The following is a 19,501-nucleotide window of genomic DNA, read 5'->3' on the forward strand; positions in this document are numbered from 1 at the left end:
TGTAAGGGTTCCAATGGGAGTTTTGATTGCAATACGATAAGCCCATAAACCATAAGTGAGTCTTAAAAGACCAGTCTTTCCTAAAGATATTTGAAAGAAGATCCCCAAAACTAATTAATATTAATTAAAAAGGAGGATAATGATTTTTATTTTTAATCGGAGTGATAATATATTATCGAGGCAAAATTACATAAGAATTTGGAAAAAGCGGACATTGTTCAAAAGGATGAGGTGAGTGACTCTACACATAAAGGTTTGGTCGTTGGATTTACAGAGTAGTCTACTTTCTTTAAGAGTACTTCCACCAGTTAGTCCCTTGCCATGGCAAGGGGAGCCCTAGGGTGGGTACTATTCACTTGAATAGTGCTGCCGTAGGGCAAAAAAAAATTGTGTTTCCAGCAATACAAGGCTTGCCATGGCAAATACTATTCAATTTTTTGTTTTTTTCACAACTTTGTTTACTTAAACAATTAATTTGGATAATATTTTCGGATAAGATTTTTGGGTTCCTATGTGTCCATACTATTCATATCGGATCAGATTTTCGGTTTCAAATTTCAGATAAATTTCAAAATTCAAATTTCAGATAAATTCAAAATGTCAAATTTCAGATACATTTCAAAATTCAAATTTCAGATAAATTCAAAATGTCAAATTTCAGATACATTTCAAAATTCAAATTCCAGATAAATTTCAAATTTCAAATTTCATGTGAATTTCAAATTTCAGATAAGATTTTCACCCTCTAAAATTGCGCCACGTGTCATCTCTATCTGCCTAAATTTTTCTATAAATGCAGAGGCTTAGCTCATACCTCCCACACCATATCTTCTCTGCATCTTCATTTCTCATATTTTAGATTTCATTTCTCAGATTTTAGATTTCATTCTCTATTCTCAATGTCAACGACATGGAAGAGGTTTTGGAGAGGCAAGAGCGAGAAAGGCGAGCAAGAATGCGTAGAAGAGCTGCAAGCAAAAGGGCGCAGAGAGAACTAGATGAGCAACTTGGTGTGGCCGTTGCTTTGCTGGAGGAAGAAAACCAAAGCCGCCGTGGTTCACGAGAAGGCCGGGCACCGAATGTGACAGACATAAACATTCTCGGGGTAAGAATCTTATGGAAGATTATTTTATCCCACAATCTCTGTACTCTGATGTTCATTTTCGAGCAAGATATAGAATGCAACCCCATATGTTCAATAAAGTCATGCATGATATTTGCAATTATGATGACTACTTTGTTCAAAAGAAAAATTGTGCTGGAGATTTGGGGCTGCTTCTGAGCAAAAGTTCACAATGTGATAATCGAATGTTGGTGTATGGGTCATCTGCGATCGTAGATGAGATTGCCGGATGGGGAAGTTCACTATTTTGGAGAGCTTGGTGCAATTTTGTGATGCATGGAAAATCATACACGTGGACTACCTCCGCAGACCTACGCCTGAGGACTGCAACGGCTTCTACAAAAGCCGAGTCTCGTGGATTTCTGGAATGATTGGTAGCATTGATGCATGCACCGCAATGGAAAAATTGTCCATCTGCTTGGCAAGGGATTATGGAATCGGAAAGGCGAAAAGCATCATCCTCGGCAGATTGCTGGTTTTGATACATGGGTTTGGCACGCCTTCTTTGGAGTTGTCGGCTCTCAAAATGATTTGAACGTCCTGGGTCAATCCCCGATGTTCAATGATGTTTTGAGAGGTGAAGGCCCAACTATCACATATCAAATTAATAATACCGTATACCAGAACGGGTATTATCTAGCTGATGGTATCTACCCGAGGTGGACAACATTTGTGAAATCAATTCCACATCCCCGATCCCACAAGGAAATTTTTTTTGGTGTCTATCAAAAGGGGTACAGAAAAGATGTGGAGAGGTGCTTTGGTATCCTTCAAGCCCGGTGGGCAATTATCAGGAGAGCGGCACATCTATTTGATGAGGAGGTGCTTAGGAGTATAATGATGACTTGTATCATCCTCCACAATATGATTGTGGAAGATGAGTATAATTACGATGCTGCTGAAGATGAGTATGAACCAGATCCAATGAACACCGCCTTAACACGAATTTATGAAAAACCTATGGGGCCAAATGGAGAACCAGTGCAGCATGATCCGTTAGTTAGAGACGATAGTTTCATGCATCGGATGATTGAGCGCTACACGGAGATGCAATCGTCATATATTCATGAACACCGTCAAATGGACTTGATGGAGCATTTGTGGGCGGTGAAAGGCAATGAAGGACAATAAAGTAAAGTGAAGATGTGTTTTTAATGTATTCTGTTTATGTTGTATTTTTAGTTATGCTTTGTTGTTTTTTAATGCTTTAGTTGTTGTTTGTTTATTTTTTATGCTTTGATTGTGGTTTGTTTATTTTTTATGCTTTGGTTGTGGGTTGCTTTTTATGTATGGAATGTTTTGAATAAAAAGGAATGTTGTTGAATATTTTCTTCATTCACTAAAAGAAAATGAATACAACTCATAAAATAAAATACATGAATTACAACTACTTTAAAAAAAAAAAACATACAATGAAATGAAAGGCAAGCAAACTAACTTAATGGTACAATGAAATGAAAGGCAAGCAAACTAACTTAATGGTTTTGATCATTTAACCAATCCGTGTTGCTAGGTCAATCGTCACGAAAAAGTCTTCGTCTCATAACATCCCTTCGTTCTAACTTCCAATATTGTTTTGTTTCGGGGGACATATGGGTTGTATCCATAGCCATGGTTTCCCGATCATTTTTTTCAATCTTTCCTTGGCGTACATACTCCCTTTCTTTTGCATATTCTACTTCCATTGCCCTATCGTGCTCTTTGTTGTTTCATATCCATTTCACTTCTCATGGCTTGCATCTTTGAAAGCTCCTCCAAATATTTAGATGTATTCTTGGTAGAATTACTCCCTCTCTTCGCCTTCACGCCTTCCTCCCAATAGGCCTCGGCTCTTTTTCGATAGGTGAGTCTTGACTCATCGGGAATCCATAGGTGAATCCGATGTCGGTGTCTCATGGAGTGGCACCTCGTTCAACACTATCGTTAGACCCGTTAGAATAATTTGGAATCTCTTACAATTCTTCACCACCTCCCAACATAGGGTATGGTTGAAACTTTTTTTCCCTTGCCCAGTAGCACCAAAAAACATTTGTGCTTGCATAATCTATATAAAAAAAAAAGGTAAGGCAAGAAACTTTAAAAAATATTGGCAATGCAACAAGTATAACAAAAAAATAATGGAAACACAAGAAACTTTTAAAAATATTGGCAATGCAACAAGTATAAAAATAAAAATAAAAAAAGGAAATACAAGAAACTAAAAAAAAAAGGGAGTTTCACTAAAACACCCAAAATGGAGGTTGAAATTATAAAAAAACCCAACACCCAAAACACTTTATAAACACACCCAAAATCTATCATTACACACACTCAAAACCCATTTATAAACACACCCAAAAAGTTGACTTTGAGGTTGATTTTGGGTGTGTTTCTATGTTTAAATAGTGCTTGGGTTTTTTTATAAATACATGTCTAGGATTGGGTTTATTTATAAATTTGTAAAAAAAATATTAGCAATGCAACAAGTATTAAAAAAATTAATGGAAACGCAAGAAACTTTAACCATTTATTAGAAATGCAAAACAAAATATAAATATTGCAAGAAACATTCATATTAATATTGGAAATACAAGAAATATTAACATAATATATAAATTGCAAGAAACATTTAAATAAAAATTAATATGACATAGAAATTAATAAAGAAAAAAATTGCAAATAATTTACCTCACTGCTAAGGTTTTGCCCGCTTCTATGGTTGTTCATCGCTTTTGTCAAGGCATCTCTCCACTTTCCCAACTCTTTATTAAGAATTTTCCACCTACTAGATAATGCTTGATCCGTACGGGTCGAACCAATTACCCTTTCACAAAATTCCTGATAAATTTTTTTCCACATATGACAGAATTTGATCTCATTATCCGTTACGGGACAATGACTAACTTGGAGCCAAGCCTCACACAAGCTAATATCTTCCGTCATGCTCCATGCTCCTCCACCGGTTTCACTAGAAGAACCCATAATATGATAGAGAAAAAAACAACTTAAAAGAGAGAAAAACAACTTGAAAGTGAAAAAAATTTGACTAGAAAGTGAAAAATAGTAGAATGAGAAGAAAATGTATGAAGAGTTGGTGTTAAAAGTGAAGAGTATTGGTTGGTATTTATAGAAAAAAAATTCAGTATTTTTTAAAATTTTTTTCGATTTTTTTATTATTTTTTTGGGGAAAAATTTGCCTACTGTTGGATTCTTTGGAAAAACCAATCGAAGAGCCCAGGAGCTTCCACGTGGCATAGAGCCATTGAGGTTACTTTTCGACTTTTTATTCGCGAAAAATGGTGCGTTGGATAAGTTTAAAAGCAGGTCGGATAGCCCAAAGATGCGACACGTGTAATATTGCCGTTGGGAGAAGGCGTCGTCAAATTTTTAAACCGGCGCGTGTATTGCACGCACTTTTAAAAATTAAATAAGAAGTGACGCATCCCAGCCCACGGGCTGGAGCTCGGCCAACCTCCCTCGGGCTTGCAGGTTTGTCAGGCCCCACTGTTTGCCCTGGCAGCTTGTTGTTGCTGGAAACCTGTTTTTGGGTCCCCCCCAACCCTCCCCTTGGGCCCTTTGCTGCCAATGCTCTAAGCTAAAAGCGGTTAGAAGGAACCAAAACCCCTAATAGATCAACCCCTCCTCTACATGCCAAAGTCTCATAAGCCACTACAAATCACAATCTTCAAAAATAATATCACAAATAATATCAGGACGCTCCTCAAACCAAGATAAAGAATGTCTCACTGCTCCATTAGCAGTAGCAAATAGATACAATCAAAGATATATCCATAAGTGGATTCCCAAGTGTTGGACTTGTGTTGGGTTCATTCAAAGTATCGCTTGAACGATGGGAACCATGTGCTTGAGCCGCCATTGAGATCCCCAAGTCAGCTTTAAATCTGGTTTTTATTTATTTATAATTTAAATCAACGACATATATTGATTTTTGAATGTTTTAACAGTTATTAAAAAAAATCAATCAACAATCTGTTACATTTTGCCATTTATTATCACAAAAAAAATTCCTGCTCGAAAATATTGGTGCCTCGATCACGCGAGGCATTTGAAAATATCTTCACACTTGATGACCGATGAATAAAACTTAAGCTTCCTTAATCACCTCACCCAAATCTTCTTCTTTCTATCCATTCTCTCCTAACTTTCTCGGCTTTCGACCACAAAAAAAACATTCTCAGCTAAACGTCTGCCTGTTCTACATTATGGGTACTCCTATTTTCATGCATAATTCTAGAATGAACAGGGCATGTCCAAATTGTGGAAGTTTTATTGGATAGGATAAGGAATGAAGGTGGGCCGAGCATATATGACTATGCACTGTTACCAGCGGTCTAGTCATCTATTAACATTCAAGTTTAGCTGGCCTGCAAGTGCACGGCTACGGGAAAAACACAGTATTTTCACTCTGCTAGAAATTTTAGCATATATGACATTCTATGGTGAACAAAACTGTGAAAGTAGATTTGGAGAGGTGAATACTAAATTCCATAGAAATTTTGAAGATAACAATAAAAAGAGAAGGGAAGCTAACATCTTGGGCAAATTGAATCCTAGATGCTACGAAATCACTCGAGATGATCTTCAGTTGATCTGAAGAATCATGGCAATCCTATGTTATGGCCTCAATCTCTAATTGGATGGCAAAACCAACTTCAAGACTTGGCTTTCAAGGATAACCAAAGAAGGAATCAAAAAGAAGGAAAATATGCAAATCACGTTTATTCAGTAATTTTTTATGTAAGCCCTACTCTTTCATTTATCAGAAAATGCACTTGTGGAGAAGAGTCTTTGTCTGTTTCTGGTGTTGAAACTGACAGGTTCAACTATGTGATTGCATATTGTGAGACTCAAAGCCATCGTCTGAGTTAATAACATTGATCTGAAAATCAAGTGAGCACTGTCAATTCAAAGCCATAGTATCAATTACCTGACTCCTAAGAAACAAAAGATCCACTGTCGAGAAACAGGATAGAACTGTGAGGAGGCTTAAATGTGAAATTCAAGATAAGAATGTTATCATTAGAGTCATGGCATTGTACAGGGAATGTATTAAAATGGGAGATCTCAAGTTTCCAGTCCAACAATTAGAGCATCCAAGCACACATCCAATGATGAACAACTGTAAAGAATTCTCACCAGACAGGTGAGCTGCACTGAAAATAGCTGAGCTTATCAAAACTGCTGACTTCCATTTCATAGTGGACGAAATTGACCATAGTAAAAATCACCTGTAAACAGTTTCTTCTAGCACGGGAGTGACAATGCAATATACAAAGACAGAAGCAGCTTTTCGAGATGTTGCTGCTTACCAGGATTTCTTTGAGTACAGGGTTGTTTATAGCCTGCAATGATATCATGTAAAATAAATTACTTGAAGGAGGAACGGAGTTTCCATAAAACTGAACCACTGATCTATGTATTTAGAGAAATATATATAAGCTGCAATATTTGAGAAGAATTTGAAAAGGCAAAAACCATTTATAGGAAAACCTAGAACAGCTAGAAAATAAGCCAACTTCTTTGGAAGTTTCTTCTACTTGCATTAAGGGGTCAGATGATACACATTGTTGAAGCAACTGCTTAGAGTTATGGGTTAAATTGCATTGGAAAACATATCTATTGAAGAGGTCAAGAAACATAAAATTAGAGATATAGTATATCAAGATTGATTTGGGAAATTTCCGGTGACTTAGATTAGGCTTTTATCCCCTTATTCATTTCGTCTTGGGCCCTTTCAAAATATTTTACTTATTGTCTGATGCAGTTGTCATTTTATCTTAGATGCAAAATTCTTAATTCCAATTGTAAAAGCCTCTTCTACCAAGCCCTATATGATTCTAAACTAGTTAAAATCAAACTGCATCGACTTACTCATAAATAGTGAAATCAAATGAAAATAATATCAGAAAACAAAAAAACAAAAAATTATTGAAAACATAACATTACATTATCTGAAATTTTTTATCAAGCACTGAATAATGTTAAGAGTATTAGCTGCAGAATCATCTCAGCAAACCAAGTCATTGTCAGTTTGTTCAGTTTTGGTTAGCAGAACCATTGTGAGCTGTTACAACAGCCTAGATTTAGTTTAGCCAAGGCTCTTTAAGATTTGTAGTGTGTAATGGTCAATGTCAATGAGAATCAGTCGCCTATACAATTTCATCTCTCAAATTCTCTATGCACTATGAATCATGACAAATGAAGGATACAACCTCCTTCCTACAACTCATCATCAATTACTATGAGGTCCTTGCATAACTCATCCATCATCAGATTGGTTGTATTACTCTCAAAAACCATTTAATTTAACATATTCGGATACCTAAATCATTGTACCTTCTATCATTTGTATGACACATTATAGAAGTGTGTGTTCTAATGCCTAAAGCATTGTACTTTCTTTCATTTGTATGACATTATGGAAAACGTTCTAGGCAAAAGAAATCATATAATCCACAGTTTTTCTTGGATGACAAAGTTCTTTAAACATTATAACAAAAGCAGAAAACCAAAATCGGTTAAGTTTATTATGCGAACCTTGGGCCCAACAACACTGTCAGCAACGAAGGAAGTAAGGAGAACAAACATGAATAGAAAGTATTAGGGACATTTACAACGTACTCTTCAATGGGACATTTCTGGCTTAGGCTTTGTTTCTTGGTGCTTTGAGGCTCTCTCCAAATTTCTGGTAGTATTGCATTTGCTGGTCCACCATATGGACAAAGCAATGGGAAATGGAATTTTAAATTTAGTGTTACGAAAAACAAAAAGAAGCGAAGGAATTGTTCGTTGAAAGTATCAGGCATCTGAAAATCAAATCCATACCTTGTCTGTTACAGATGGTGCAATTTTAGCCAGTGCTTGCTCAAAGTGAGTGCCTTTGATAGTCCATGGAGATGCATCTGAATTCCTCTCAGGTGTGGATGTCAGTTTTTCTTCAAGAGCAGCCATAGCCGCTTCATTCATCTGCATGGATCAATACGTTAGAGAGAATCCCAATCACCTTTCTTCTTCCCCAACACTCAAACAGAGGTAAGGGCAAATGAGAGAAAGGAAAAATCAGCTCTAAAATCAAATAATAAACTAAATATTACAAAGCAAAAGAAAGCTTATATAATTAAGAATATAGACAAACCAGTGCAGCAAGATCAGCTCCACTAAAATTTTCACAAGTTTCCCTTTGTCCAATCTCACTGAGATCTACGCTGGCATCTATAGGCTTCTTCCTCGCAAGAGCTTTTAAAATCAAACCACGCTCGTCTTTTGTGGGCGGGGAGACATAAATAAGTTTACCAAACCTACCGGGCCGCAATACAGCACGGTCCATGACATCGGGTCTGACAAAAGGTATAACCGCACGTAAGAAATGCATAATGATAATCATCACCACCAAAACTGAAGAATGAACAATGAGTCTTACCTATTAGTGGCACCAATAACAAACACACCCCGCCGCTGCTCTGCACCATCTAACTCTATAAGCAACTGCAGTTGTAAGAAGTCAGTTCTTTGTATCCATAAAGGAATGAAAACATGTGAGTTTGTAAGCAGTGGGTTAAAGATTGCCTTCACAAATTATTTTACCTGGTTCAATAGCCGTTCAACAACCCATCCTCCTTCTTTCCCCCGCTTTGTTGTTAAGGCATCCACCTATCAGTGAGGGGAAAAACTTGATCACGACAAGCCAGTAATCTATGCTACTTCATATCATTGAATGTTCAAATCAAATGATAAAATTCTAAAGAAGCTGATGGTAGCAACAACAATTGGCAGGAAGAGAGAACCACAAACCTCATCAAAGAAAAGTATGCATGGTGAGCATGTCCTTGCACGACTAAACAATGTCCTAACTGCCAACTCACTTTCTCCAACATATTTATTCAGAAGTTCAGGGCCCTAACAAGTTAAGAAAAGCCATGTCAATCAAATGGATCCTCTCAACTTATCCAAAAACATGCACTGTAATATCTATTGTTACAGTGACCAAAATAAATTAACCTAACAAATCAAAAATGTCCTATAGGAAAAGTCAATGACTGGCCTTAATGTGAATGAAATTGGCTCCTGCTTCATTAGCGACAGCCTTCGCTATCAGTGTTTTACCACATCCTGGAGGCCCATAGAGCAAAAATCCTGTCTCTAAATCTACTCCAAATTCCTGAAACCACAAACCATTTCAAAATCATAATTAGCCACTTGATTGCAGACTTAAATAAAACAAATATATAGAATAAGGTACAGGCAGCAGAAAGTATGAAGCAGTAAAGAACAACAAGATACCTCATAGTTCTCAGGATATTTAACACGCCTAACTATATAACGATCAAATTCCTGCCTTAAAAGATCTAACCCACCAACATCTTCCCATTTTACATTAGGAATTGCAGAGAATCCTTCTCTTTTTGATGAAGGCTGAACCACTTGAACTGCTTCCTGCAGGAACTCACATGATAACGCTGTCAAGTCGAGAAATTTCATGAAGAAAGCATACTAAATGTGTTTTTTATTTTTATTGCAATAATATGTAGAAGAGAATATGTAGCAAAACACCTCAAAATCAGCCATAGTGATAGTAAGCCTTCCCATTTCTTCAGGCGACCATGGTTGCCTCCACCACTCTTCATTGCACTCCTCATGCATAGAATCTATAGACATATCAGTCTTCCTCTTGTGTATAATCCTTTTCATGGCAATGTTACCAGCCCTGTCGGCCAGGGCTGCCAAATCAGCCCCAACAAACCCTGGTGTAGACCTGGCTATTTTAAGAAGATCAAAAGAACCTTCAAGTCTTAGATAGCGTGTAAGCACAGAAAGAATCTGAACCCTGGCATTTTCATCTGGAACACCTAAAACAATCTCACGGTCAAATCTCCCAGGCCTCCTCAGAGCATGGTCAACAGCATCAGGCCTATTAGTAGCTCCAATAACAAGAACATAGCCAGACTTGTTATCAAAACTCTCGGAGTTGGAATTTGCATCAGCCCGTTGTACAAGCCTATGAGATTCATCCATGCAAGTCATTAGTTGTGTCACGATTCGCCTCTCCATTTCTCGTTGCAAACTTTCTCTTTTCGAAGCAATTGCATCAATTTCATCAATAAATACAATTGAAGGGGCAGTTCTATAAGCTTTAGAAAAAAGCTCTCTTATATTTTCTTCAGATGCACCTAAAATTTATGATGTGACAACAGATTACAATTCACAACAACATAAATTAAAGGAAGATAAAAACCTTAACAATAACAGGGTTTTGCAGCTTTTTAATTCAACTCATTCAAACTTTTGTAGTGAGTAATGTTAATACCTGAGACACCAGAGACGACTTCTGTAGCAGAAATTTTATAAAACGGAATGCCGGTTTCATTGGCAATGGCATGAGCCAATTTGGTCTTGCCACACCCGGGTGGGCCGTACAACAGAATCCCAGACATTGGCCTGACTCCGAGCCACCGAGGCAGCTCGGGATGGCGCAGCGGCACAATCACCTCCATCTTCAGCTCCTCTATCACCTTCTCCATCCCACCTAAGTCACTAAACCTCGGACCCTCGCTTCCCTTCACCTCAACCCCTGTAGAAACCGAGCCCTTGGCTTCAGGTGTTAGCAATGTCTTTGGCCGCCTTGGCCCTCCATTTCCACCCTTTAACTCAACTTGCTCGCGAGCAGGAAGCTCCATTTCTACATTCTTCTCCTTCTGCTCCTCGGCTGCCTTGGGCTTCAAGGCGCTGTTCGATTCCATATACGACGCTCGGAGACTCGATTTCATCACATCAAACTCCGGGTCCACTTTCTCGCTGTATATCGCGTCCTCCGACGTCGACACAGACCCATCTTCATCAGCATCATCAGAAGAAGAAGATGTAGATGGACGGTCACCATTCCTTTGACGAACCCTTCTGAGGTGAGCAGACTCCATTCGCTGCAATTTATCCTCGCCCTTACTGGTAGCACGCTTCCGCCTTCTCTGGGAATTGCTTTGGCCGTTTTCTTCTTCTTCTTCTTCATCTTCATCTTCTTCTAAGTCACTGACATGGATTAGGGTTTTGGATTGCTTAAAGGAAGGTGAGTCTAGGGTTTGCTGGACGAACTTAGTGAAAGACTGGAGCTTGATGCGGTGGTAGTCTCGGTAATTATTGCGAAGTTGGTGGACGATTTCGTCCAGAGAGGAGGAGCGCAGGTGCTTGAAGGTCTCCAAACGACAACGAAGAACCCTCTGCTTTTGTTCAGAGAGCGACCTCCCTCCTCCGTCTAACCTTTTTCCCGTCTTCTTCATCTCTTACTTGCTCTGTTGTGGCGGCGAAGAGAAAGAGAGAGAGTTAGCAGATGAGATGAAAGCCAGAGATTGAGTGACGAGATGAAAGACAGAGAGAGAAGAGAAGCTGACCTGAGAGGAGCGAGGCGGAGGCGACAGCGGGTCAGTTCGACTTCTCTTCTCTCTTCTTCTTGGTGGCCGTTTCTTCTCTGATTCAAAACGTTGTTGGCCCCCTCTTCTCTTTGTCGAACAAGAGTTTTTATAAAAAATAGCCACGAGAATTTATCAAAAATAGCCAAAACTTGATCCTTAATTTCAAAAATGTCAGTTTTTGTAAAATATTTCAAATATAGCAAAAAACACACTTAAATAAATACAAATACCCTCAAATTTAAAACCCATATAAACCTAAAAAATAAACCTTATTAAATAGAACTTTGGAATATTTTTAACCCACGTTTATACAGAAAAACAGAAGTTGATATGTATCATCCTATTTATTGATATTTTAATCAATTTAAATTTAGTCTCAATCCAAGCATCACCAAACATCGGTTAAGTGTTATTCAACTTAAGCCAATTCAAGTCAAGACAATTTCTAAGAATAGCTCATGCCAAGACAATCTTTCATAACAAATGAGGCTGAAGGGACCAACTTGGCAAATGACTGAAAGACTTGTTGCCGGGTCAATTGCTCAAGTTTGTCCGAATGACACCATTATTTTGTCTTCTCTGACGGATCAATCCGCCAAGTGTTCCCCGCACGCATAAATACTACACCGGCTTCTCAAAAAAGTTAATAAGTTTCACAATTGGCAGCCCATCCCACACGTCACGTTGCCTTTTAAAAGCCAATATATGTCTAGGAAATAAAAATTGTTGGGACCTATATTGGACAAACCCTATATTTACCTATATTGGACAAATCCTAAATTTTATTAAGAAACCACAAAAAGGCACAACAATACAACAAAAAGTAAAATCCAACCAAGCTCAGCAACAATGATATAATTTAAGTGGAAAATGTTGGGAACACTGACTTATATCATGATTTGATTTTTCTTTGGCCTACAGATCAATTCTTTTCTGTGGAAAATTCTTTTGACTTTGTCACTCAAACCGTACAAATATGGTTGTGTGGCTTTTAAAAGGCAACGTGACGTGTGGGATGGGCTGCCAATTTTGAAACTTATTAGCTTCTTTGAGAAGCTGGTGCAGCATTTATGCGTGCGGGAACACTGGCGGATTGATCCGTCGGAGAAGACAAAATAATGGTGTCATTCGAACAGACTTGGGCAATTGATTCGACAACAAGTCTTTCGATCATTTGCCAAGTTGGTCCCATCAACCTCATTTGTTACAGAAGATTGTCTTGGCATGAACTATTCTCATAAATTATCTTGGCTTCAATTGGCTTAAGTTGAATAACACTTAACCGATGTTTGGTGATGCTTGATTGGGACTAAATTTAAATTGATTAAAATATCAATAAATAGGATGATATATTTCAACTTCTGTTCTTCTGTACAAATGTGGGTTAAAAATATTCCAAAGTTTTATTTAATAAGGTTTATTTTTAAGGTTTAATTTTAAATTTGAGGCATTTGTGTCTATTGAAATGAGTTTTTTGCTATATTTGAAATATTTTACAAAAACGACATTTTTGAAATTAAGATCAAATTTACTATTTTTGATAAATTCTCAAAATTTACCCCATACTTTCATAAATATCAGTTTTTATAAAAACTTTCAAAAATAGCCAAAAACTCGTTAAATAGACTCAACTACCCTCAAAACTAAAACCCACATGAACCTAAGAAGGAAAACCCCTTAGCTTCTTAACATCGTCAGTATGATCAATGAGTGCATCGAGAAACCTATGTAAGAGGTAACCCCGTAATCATTTGGGAAATCACCATCCATTTAAGATCAGACCAACCAATAAATAGCAGTCATTCAAAAGCTGGTTAAATATGTGCATCAACAACAAGATGGAAACATAGAACGCAAGTGGCTCGCTATCAAATATCACCTGGCATGTTGTCTGGGAGTCCATCCTAAATACTGCAAACAGCATATGCCATGAGAAACTTCAACTTGGGGCAAGATTTGATTAAGTAGTTTCAGAAGCAAAAGCTATTGGTGTATGTGGCTCGATACAATACTTATAAGCCATGATATGTGAGTTTCATATCGAAGAATACAACGATAATTTACAATTGAAATATAGGTGATTCAATACAAATGTAAATCTTACATCTCATTTTGTTACCAGTTAATTTTTATATCAAATCATGAAATAACCCTTAAAAAAACTTTTTAATTGTTACTTCTTTTTTATTGAAGACAATGTACTTGATAAAAACTGTAAGATTGAAAAACTTAGATAAAAGAAGGGCAAAGCTACACCTAACAAGAAAAGAAAAAAAACTGAGCTCATTTGATTTCAAAGTCTCATCGGCTAGAACCTCTATCTATGATGCGAAATCCATTGAATTTCACAACCATGGCGAGCACCAAAGTTCAGAGGATTATGACCCAAATCATTAATTTGATTTTCTGGTTCCTTCAAAGTAAAGCTCACATTTTGATTTGGCTCTTGATTGAAGGCCGAATCATTGGTTTTGATGTGTACATGAATTTGGTTCTCTATGAAGCTGAAGAAGTCAGCATCAAGAAAAAACTAGAAAGTAATTGGGAAAGGAGACCTCATCTTAAGCAATATCGGATATTTTCAATTTTGCTATGGATTATTTTCAAAACTATACTCTAGATTGCAATCCCTTTATTTTTATTCGAACAAGTTTAGTTTTTTTGGAGCGGTTCTTGATTTACAACATTGATAACAAATGGAGTACCTTTGTTGATTAAAAAAAAAAAAGCATGGGGTAGGGTAGTCGAGTGGAAGATCTTGGGGGAGAGGCTTGGGATGGGCATGGGAACCAAGGCAGGCTGCCTTGGTGAGCCAGGAAGGTTTGGATAAAAAATAAATTAAATATACATATATCATAATATTTTAACTAAAAATAAATAAATATATATACAATTTCAACACCAATAGGCATAGTAAGAGGTCTTCCATATTTGTATTTGGTGTCAAAGTTTGTCCCAACATCAATTTTAAAAATTTTATATTAATTTGTCTCCAAAAGAGAAGCATTTTACTATAGAAAATGTAAGTACAAAAAAAAATTATAATTTGATTTTAAGCTAATAACTTTAGCTAGCCCACCCATTGAAAAATTTCTGGTTCCGCCCTTGGGGATGGGGCAAATGGTCTGGGAATTATTGGGTTGGGGAAGATGTTGCTAGGAGTTGGTTGTGGGTATGGAGAGAGAGAGAGAGAGAGAGAGAGAGAGAGAGAGATAGTTTTGGGGTGGGGTGGCGAGTGTGACTTAGGGAAGCGGGCCTTGAGGTGGGGAAAGTGGCTTGGGTGTGGAGGTTGACAAGGTGGTGAGTTGTTGAAAGAAAGAAAAAGAAGATACAAGAGTGGTGGCAACTGGGATAGGCAGGGATGGTGGTGTATTGTTTTTTTTTTTTTTTTTAGTTTTTAGGTTTACGTGTATTTTTTTTTTAGGGCATTTGAGTATATTTAACTGAGTTTTTGGCTATGTATGTTTGAAAGTTTTTATAAAAACTGACATTTATGAAAGTATAGGGTAAATTTTGGTTATTTTTTTATAAAAACTCATCGAACAATGAGGAGGAGGTGATGGCTGATAAAATTAATTTTTTAAAACTACACTTTGATCCCCTACGTTTTTTAGTTTCTATATTTGTTTAGAAATTGTGAAAATTGCCTCGAACCATTTTTTAAGAGTAAAATGGTTACTTTGCAACTCCACCTTCAAATTACCCTATTTTTTAACCATGAAATTACTGTTGGGTTTTATTACCAAAATACTGCTCGAATTGAGAAATCGACTGTCCTGAATCGTGGTCAAACTGACATTGACTAGAACCAAACAAACCGAGACTAAGACCGATCAATATTATTTAATTATTTATTTATACCGACGATTCTACCAAACCAACCGATGTTATTTATTTATTTTAATTAAATTACATGTGTAGTTGTTTCATTGGGCCTTATTTTAGGACCTATTTAGAACCGGTCACACTCAATCCACCAAGTTCCTTTCCTTCACCTCTCGATAGCTCTCTTCTCTCATTTCTCCCAAACCAAAAAAAAATACCTATCTCTTCTATTCTCCTCTCTTGTCGTCCTCCTCCTCCTCCTCCACCTCGCCTATCTTCTTCACCTCATATCTCGTCGTTGCCTCCTTGTCCACCAACTCCACATCTCGTCATTGCTTGTCTCTTCTCATTTGTCATCGTCGCCTCCTTTTGTAATAGAGTCTCCTCCACTCCACCTACTCAGACCCTTCTCATTTGTGTTCGTTGCCTCTCTCTCTATCATCGTCTCTGTCACAAACTCCTCCACCTCTTCCTCAAATCAATGTCACATTCTAGGTTAGTTTGTGATTTCAATTTTCAAATCTAAATTAGGGTTTCTGTAAAATTAAGGGTTTTTAGAAATTGAAATTGATTTTGTTTGGTTTGGATTGGACAAAGATTGGCACATGTTGAGTTTACTTGGAATCGAGAGGCTTTGGATTGGGTATATTTTCTTATCCTTTGGGAGAATTGGTTTGTTGCTAGGCTAGGAATAGTTGTATTGTCTATGTGTTTTGATGTATGATCTTTTGATCCATGATTAGGTGACTGAATATATCTAGGAGGTGCTTCTGTTATTGCTATTCTTTTTTGCAGCTATGTCTCTGTCATTACCCAATTCGAAAATAAGGAATATTCCCGAATCATGGTGTGAGTCATACCATAGTCATAAGAATAAAATCTTACAACCATGATATGATGAGAAATAGAGCCACAAAATTTAATTAACAACACAAAATCAGAGTCGCAGTAGCTCATAGTTAAATACACACTAAGATTTTTATCAAACGGTTGACTACTTACAATTATTAATTACACAAATCAACAACAAAAGCCCAGGAACTTAGTTGACCCGCTTCGTCAAACTTCTTCTTTAATCTTGCACAATCTATTAGGGTATGAGCATTCTAATGCCCAGTAGAGTACCGTCAAACCCCTCAAGGTCAACTATCATAGTTAATCAAAGTGTCATGCATCAAACAACACAAGATACATAAATTATGCAACCATACCAGATAAATAAATTTACATATGCGGTGATGCCATAAACTCACTCCCTTCTAATCCCACTAATTCATACCTTAGGGCAACAAGCCTGCATGTCTCATACCATGCGTTTTACCATTGCGGCTCTGAATACCCTAAAATATGAACTAGCGCACATCCGTCCCTTAACCCAGTTTTCTTTGGTTTACGAATTTATCAACTTTCACTTTTCATTAGAGGCACTGCTCCCATCACCTCAATATATTCAAGCCCTGCTCCCATCACCTAAATATATTCCACATTTTTTTACTCAGATATATGTCAAACGACACACACACCCTTAACACCACTATATTTATTATGTATATGTAATGCAACGCAAACATCATTTATCTATGCTGAATAATAATACATATAATAATAATAATATTTCAAAGTTAATCACATAAATAATAATATTCACCCAACGTCAAATAATATCCACGAGGAAACATCAAATAATATTCACCGAGCAAAGTAACAATAATATTCATATTTATAGCACTATACATAAGCACCAAGATTAAAAGTGATATAGCCCAATCATCGGGAATTAGGAAACCCTACCTCTTGTCCAGCTAGCTTAACCTTGTGCGGGTTCGTCCTTGAAAATACGCAGAGTAGAACACCTAATTAAGATAATTTACTGATTAAAATTCACTGGAAATAAGGAAACACGTTTGAGTGTCCTACTGGCGCACGTAGACATAAAACCCCATAGTACACTCGATAAGTTGTTCATCATTACTCCCTTAACCTCACATCCAAGCAAGCATAGAACCAAGCTTCAAGTAGTCGTACTCTTTGGGATGTTTAAAATCAGGTGGTTCGGCTCTAGACTCATAAAGAAAATTTAAAACATCAATTTAAAACAAAAACTTCAGTTTTGCTAAACATTTAATTCACTAAATATTGAGTTTAAATCAAAATAATGTAAAACTTTCCAGATCACAACTAGACATAGAAACATTAAAAATGTCAAAATTGGATAAAAAGTAGGGTTAAGGAAGCATGTCAAAATAGAAACCAAAATAGACTAGGCTGTAGAATGTTCTTTTTTGGTTTTTTGTTTTGTTTTATTTTTATTTTTTCAAGTCTGTATACTTTATTTTGAAAACTTACCAAAATTTCAATTTACAACCAAACAGGATAAAACTTTCCAGATTTGAAGAAAATACGTGAAAGTAAAACATACTAAAATTTCATGAAAATCCAAGTTCAGGAAGTTTTCAAACACGTATTGAAAACATGGCATGCAGCAAAATCATAACAATTCTGGCACCATAGTCTCTACTTCGAAATTTCATAGAAAAATCAATTTAAATTCAAACGACACAAAACCAACTTTGAAATAACCCTTGAGATATCCATTTTGATTAAGAAAATCCCATAATGAAATTGGAACAAAATCACATTGAAATAATTTAGAATTTCACAAAAACACACTTCAAAAGAGATATATGTCATTAAGGCAATCTAACCAATACTTGATTTACAACTAGTACTCAAAGAGACAATAAGAAGATGAGCTTCATGCCTTGAAAGAATCATTTACTTGAGCTGATAGTGGCTAAATTGATCAATTGAATGACAAGTAACAAGCCATTTGAGAGAAAGTACACATATATAACAAGAAATTCAATATAATCAATGAACAAGTTTTGTTCATACCAATTTTCAGAGAGTTATAATGGTTGCGTTTTGCTGACCTTTGGATATGTTATAAAGAGGAGAATTTGGAGTAACTATCATGAAAAAATCATAGTGTTTTGAGTTTTCAAAATGAGTGTTTTGGACTGAAACTAAGGGAAGGAATTAGGGTCGAAGACTATAAACAAGTTCCACTCTAAACGTTCCCAAGGTGACTATAGAAGTCCAATCAACCTAAACTTTTGATATGTTATAATAGACAGAATTTCGAACAACTTTGATGAAGGAACCAAAGTCATTTGAGTACAGGAAATCATAGAAACATATTAAAACGGAGCATACTATTGCAAAATCAGAAAATGGTAAACATACTGTGATCATACCAACTTTTCAGAGCCTATGCAAGTCGGATTGAGCTGAAATTGGAGGATGTTATAGGAATCACATAAGTGAACAACTTTTATGAAGGAGGTTTTCTCATTTGAGCTTCCGAAATTTGAGTTCTCGGCTGCTTCAAGGAAGTGACGAATTTTGGATTTTGAAGAGGAACAAAAGAAGAATGAGGATGAAAATAAGGTGAATGAGGAAGAAAGGGATGATAGAATGAATGATGAGGATAAGAATGATTTCATGATTGAAGAATCTTAGGCTAGGTGAGTCATCAATTTAGAAAAGAGTGATGATACAATGAATGGGGAGGAAGAGAATAAATTCATGATTGAAGAATCTTAGGCTAGGTGAGTTGTCAATTTAGAATAGGTGACTCATCCTTTCATAAATGGTGAATTTGAAAACTTGAGGCAAGGGGGGAAGAATGGGAGGAGGGTGGTTTGATGCCCTCCACGTTTCAGAATTTGTTTTTAAAATATTTTATTTATTTATTTATTTTTTGCCTACAAGGGTATTTTGGTAATCTTTCACATAGGAGTATTTTGGTCAATTTTGTCCAACTTGAAATTACACACACTTAATTTAATAATCTCCATCCAAAATCACTTGATAAAATACCCACAATCATTCTCCACCATAATATTATTTTTCACTAAAATATGAAAATCCACCTTGAATTTTTCGGGGTATTACAGTCCGAGGGTCTTTTTGCTTTCTGTGTTTTTTGTTATGTTTCTATGTTAGCTTAGTATGAATGCATGCTTATAGTTGAATGGTTGGTTAGGATGTTTGATGATATTGATCTTTGTTTTTTTGTTTTGTTTGGTGTTTAGCATAGGATGAATATAGAGTCTAGGCATCGTACACAAAGGGGTCGTTTGGTACA

At 36.5% G+C, this 19,501-nt stretch overlaps 1 protein-coding gene and 1 long non-coding RNA gene across 3 annotated transcripts; both read right to left on the minus strand.

The window, feature by feature from the left end:
- Positions 1–5,010: 5,010 nt before the first annotated feature.
- Positions 5,011–12,499, minus strand: LOC103327051 (cell division control protein 48 homolog C-like). 2 transcript variants are annotated; one of them, XR_016125133.1, is made up of 13 exons: positions 11,506–11,613; positions 10,428–11,406; positions 9,674–10,290; positions 9,404–9,556; positions 9,165–9,281; positions 8,915–9,019; positions 8,708–8,773; positions 8,544–8,608; positions 8,259–8,460; positions 7,949–8,089; positions 7,745–7,826; positions 6,260–6,465; positions 5,011–6,002 (listed from the first exon to the last, which is right to left on the minus strand). XR_016125133.1 is itself a non-coding variant. In XM_008229328.3 (12 exons), exons 2-11 carry the CDS (start codon positions 11,392–11,394, stop codon positions 7,767–7,769), a joined length of 2,493 nt encoding a protein of 830 aa, XP_008227550.2. In that variant the 5' UTR covers positions 11,395–11,406; positions 11,506–12,499; the 3' UTR covers positions 6,117–6,465; positions 7,745–7,766. The 2 variants fall into 2 exon arrangements, 1 of the variants encoding a protein (XP_008227550.2); XM_008229328.3 differs by lacking the exon at positions 5,011–6,002 and having other exon boundaries at positions 6,117–6,465; positions 11,506–12,499.
- Positions 12,500–16,201: 3,702 nt separating this feature from the next.
- Positions 16,202–19,043, minus strand: LOC148919274 (uncharacterized). The gene is made up of 2 exons (XR_016125134.1): positions 18,609–19,043; positions 16,202–17,204 (listed from the first exon to the last, which is right to left on the minus strand). It is a non-coding gene; the product is annotated as an uncharacterized LOC148919274 (long non-coding RNA).
- Between the last annotated feature and the right edge of the window lie 458 nt (positions 19,044–19,501).

This window comes from Prunus mume, linkage group LG3 (assembly GCF_029339155.1).
Source record: "Prunus mume cultivar Tortuosa linkage group LG3, ASM2933915v1, whole genome shotgun sequence".
NCBI classification, from domain to species: domain Eukaryota; kingdom Viridiplantae; phylum Streptophyta; class Magnoliopsida; order Rosales; family Rosaceae; genus Prunus; species Prunus mume.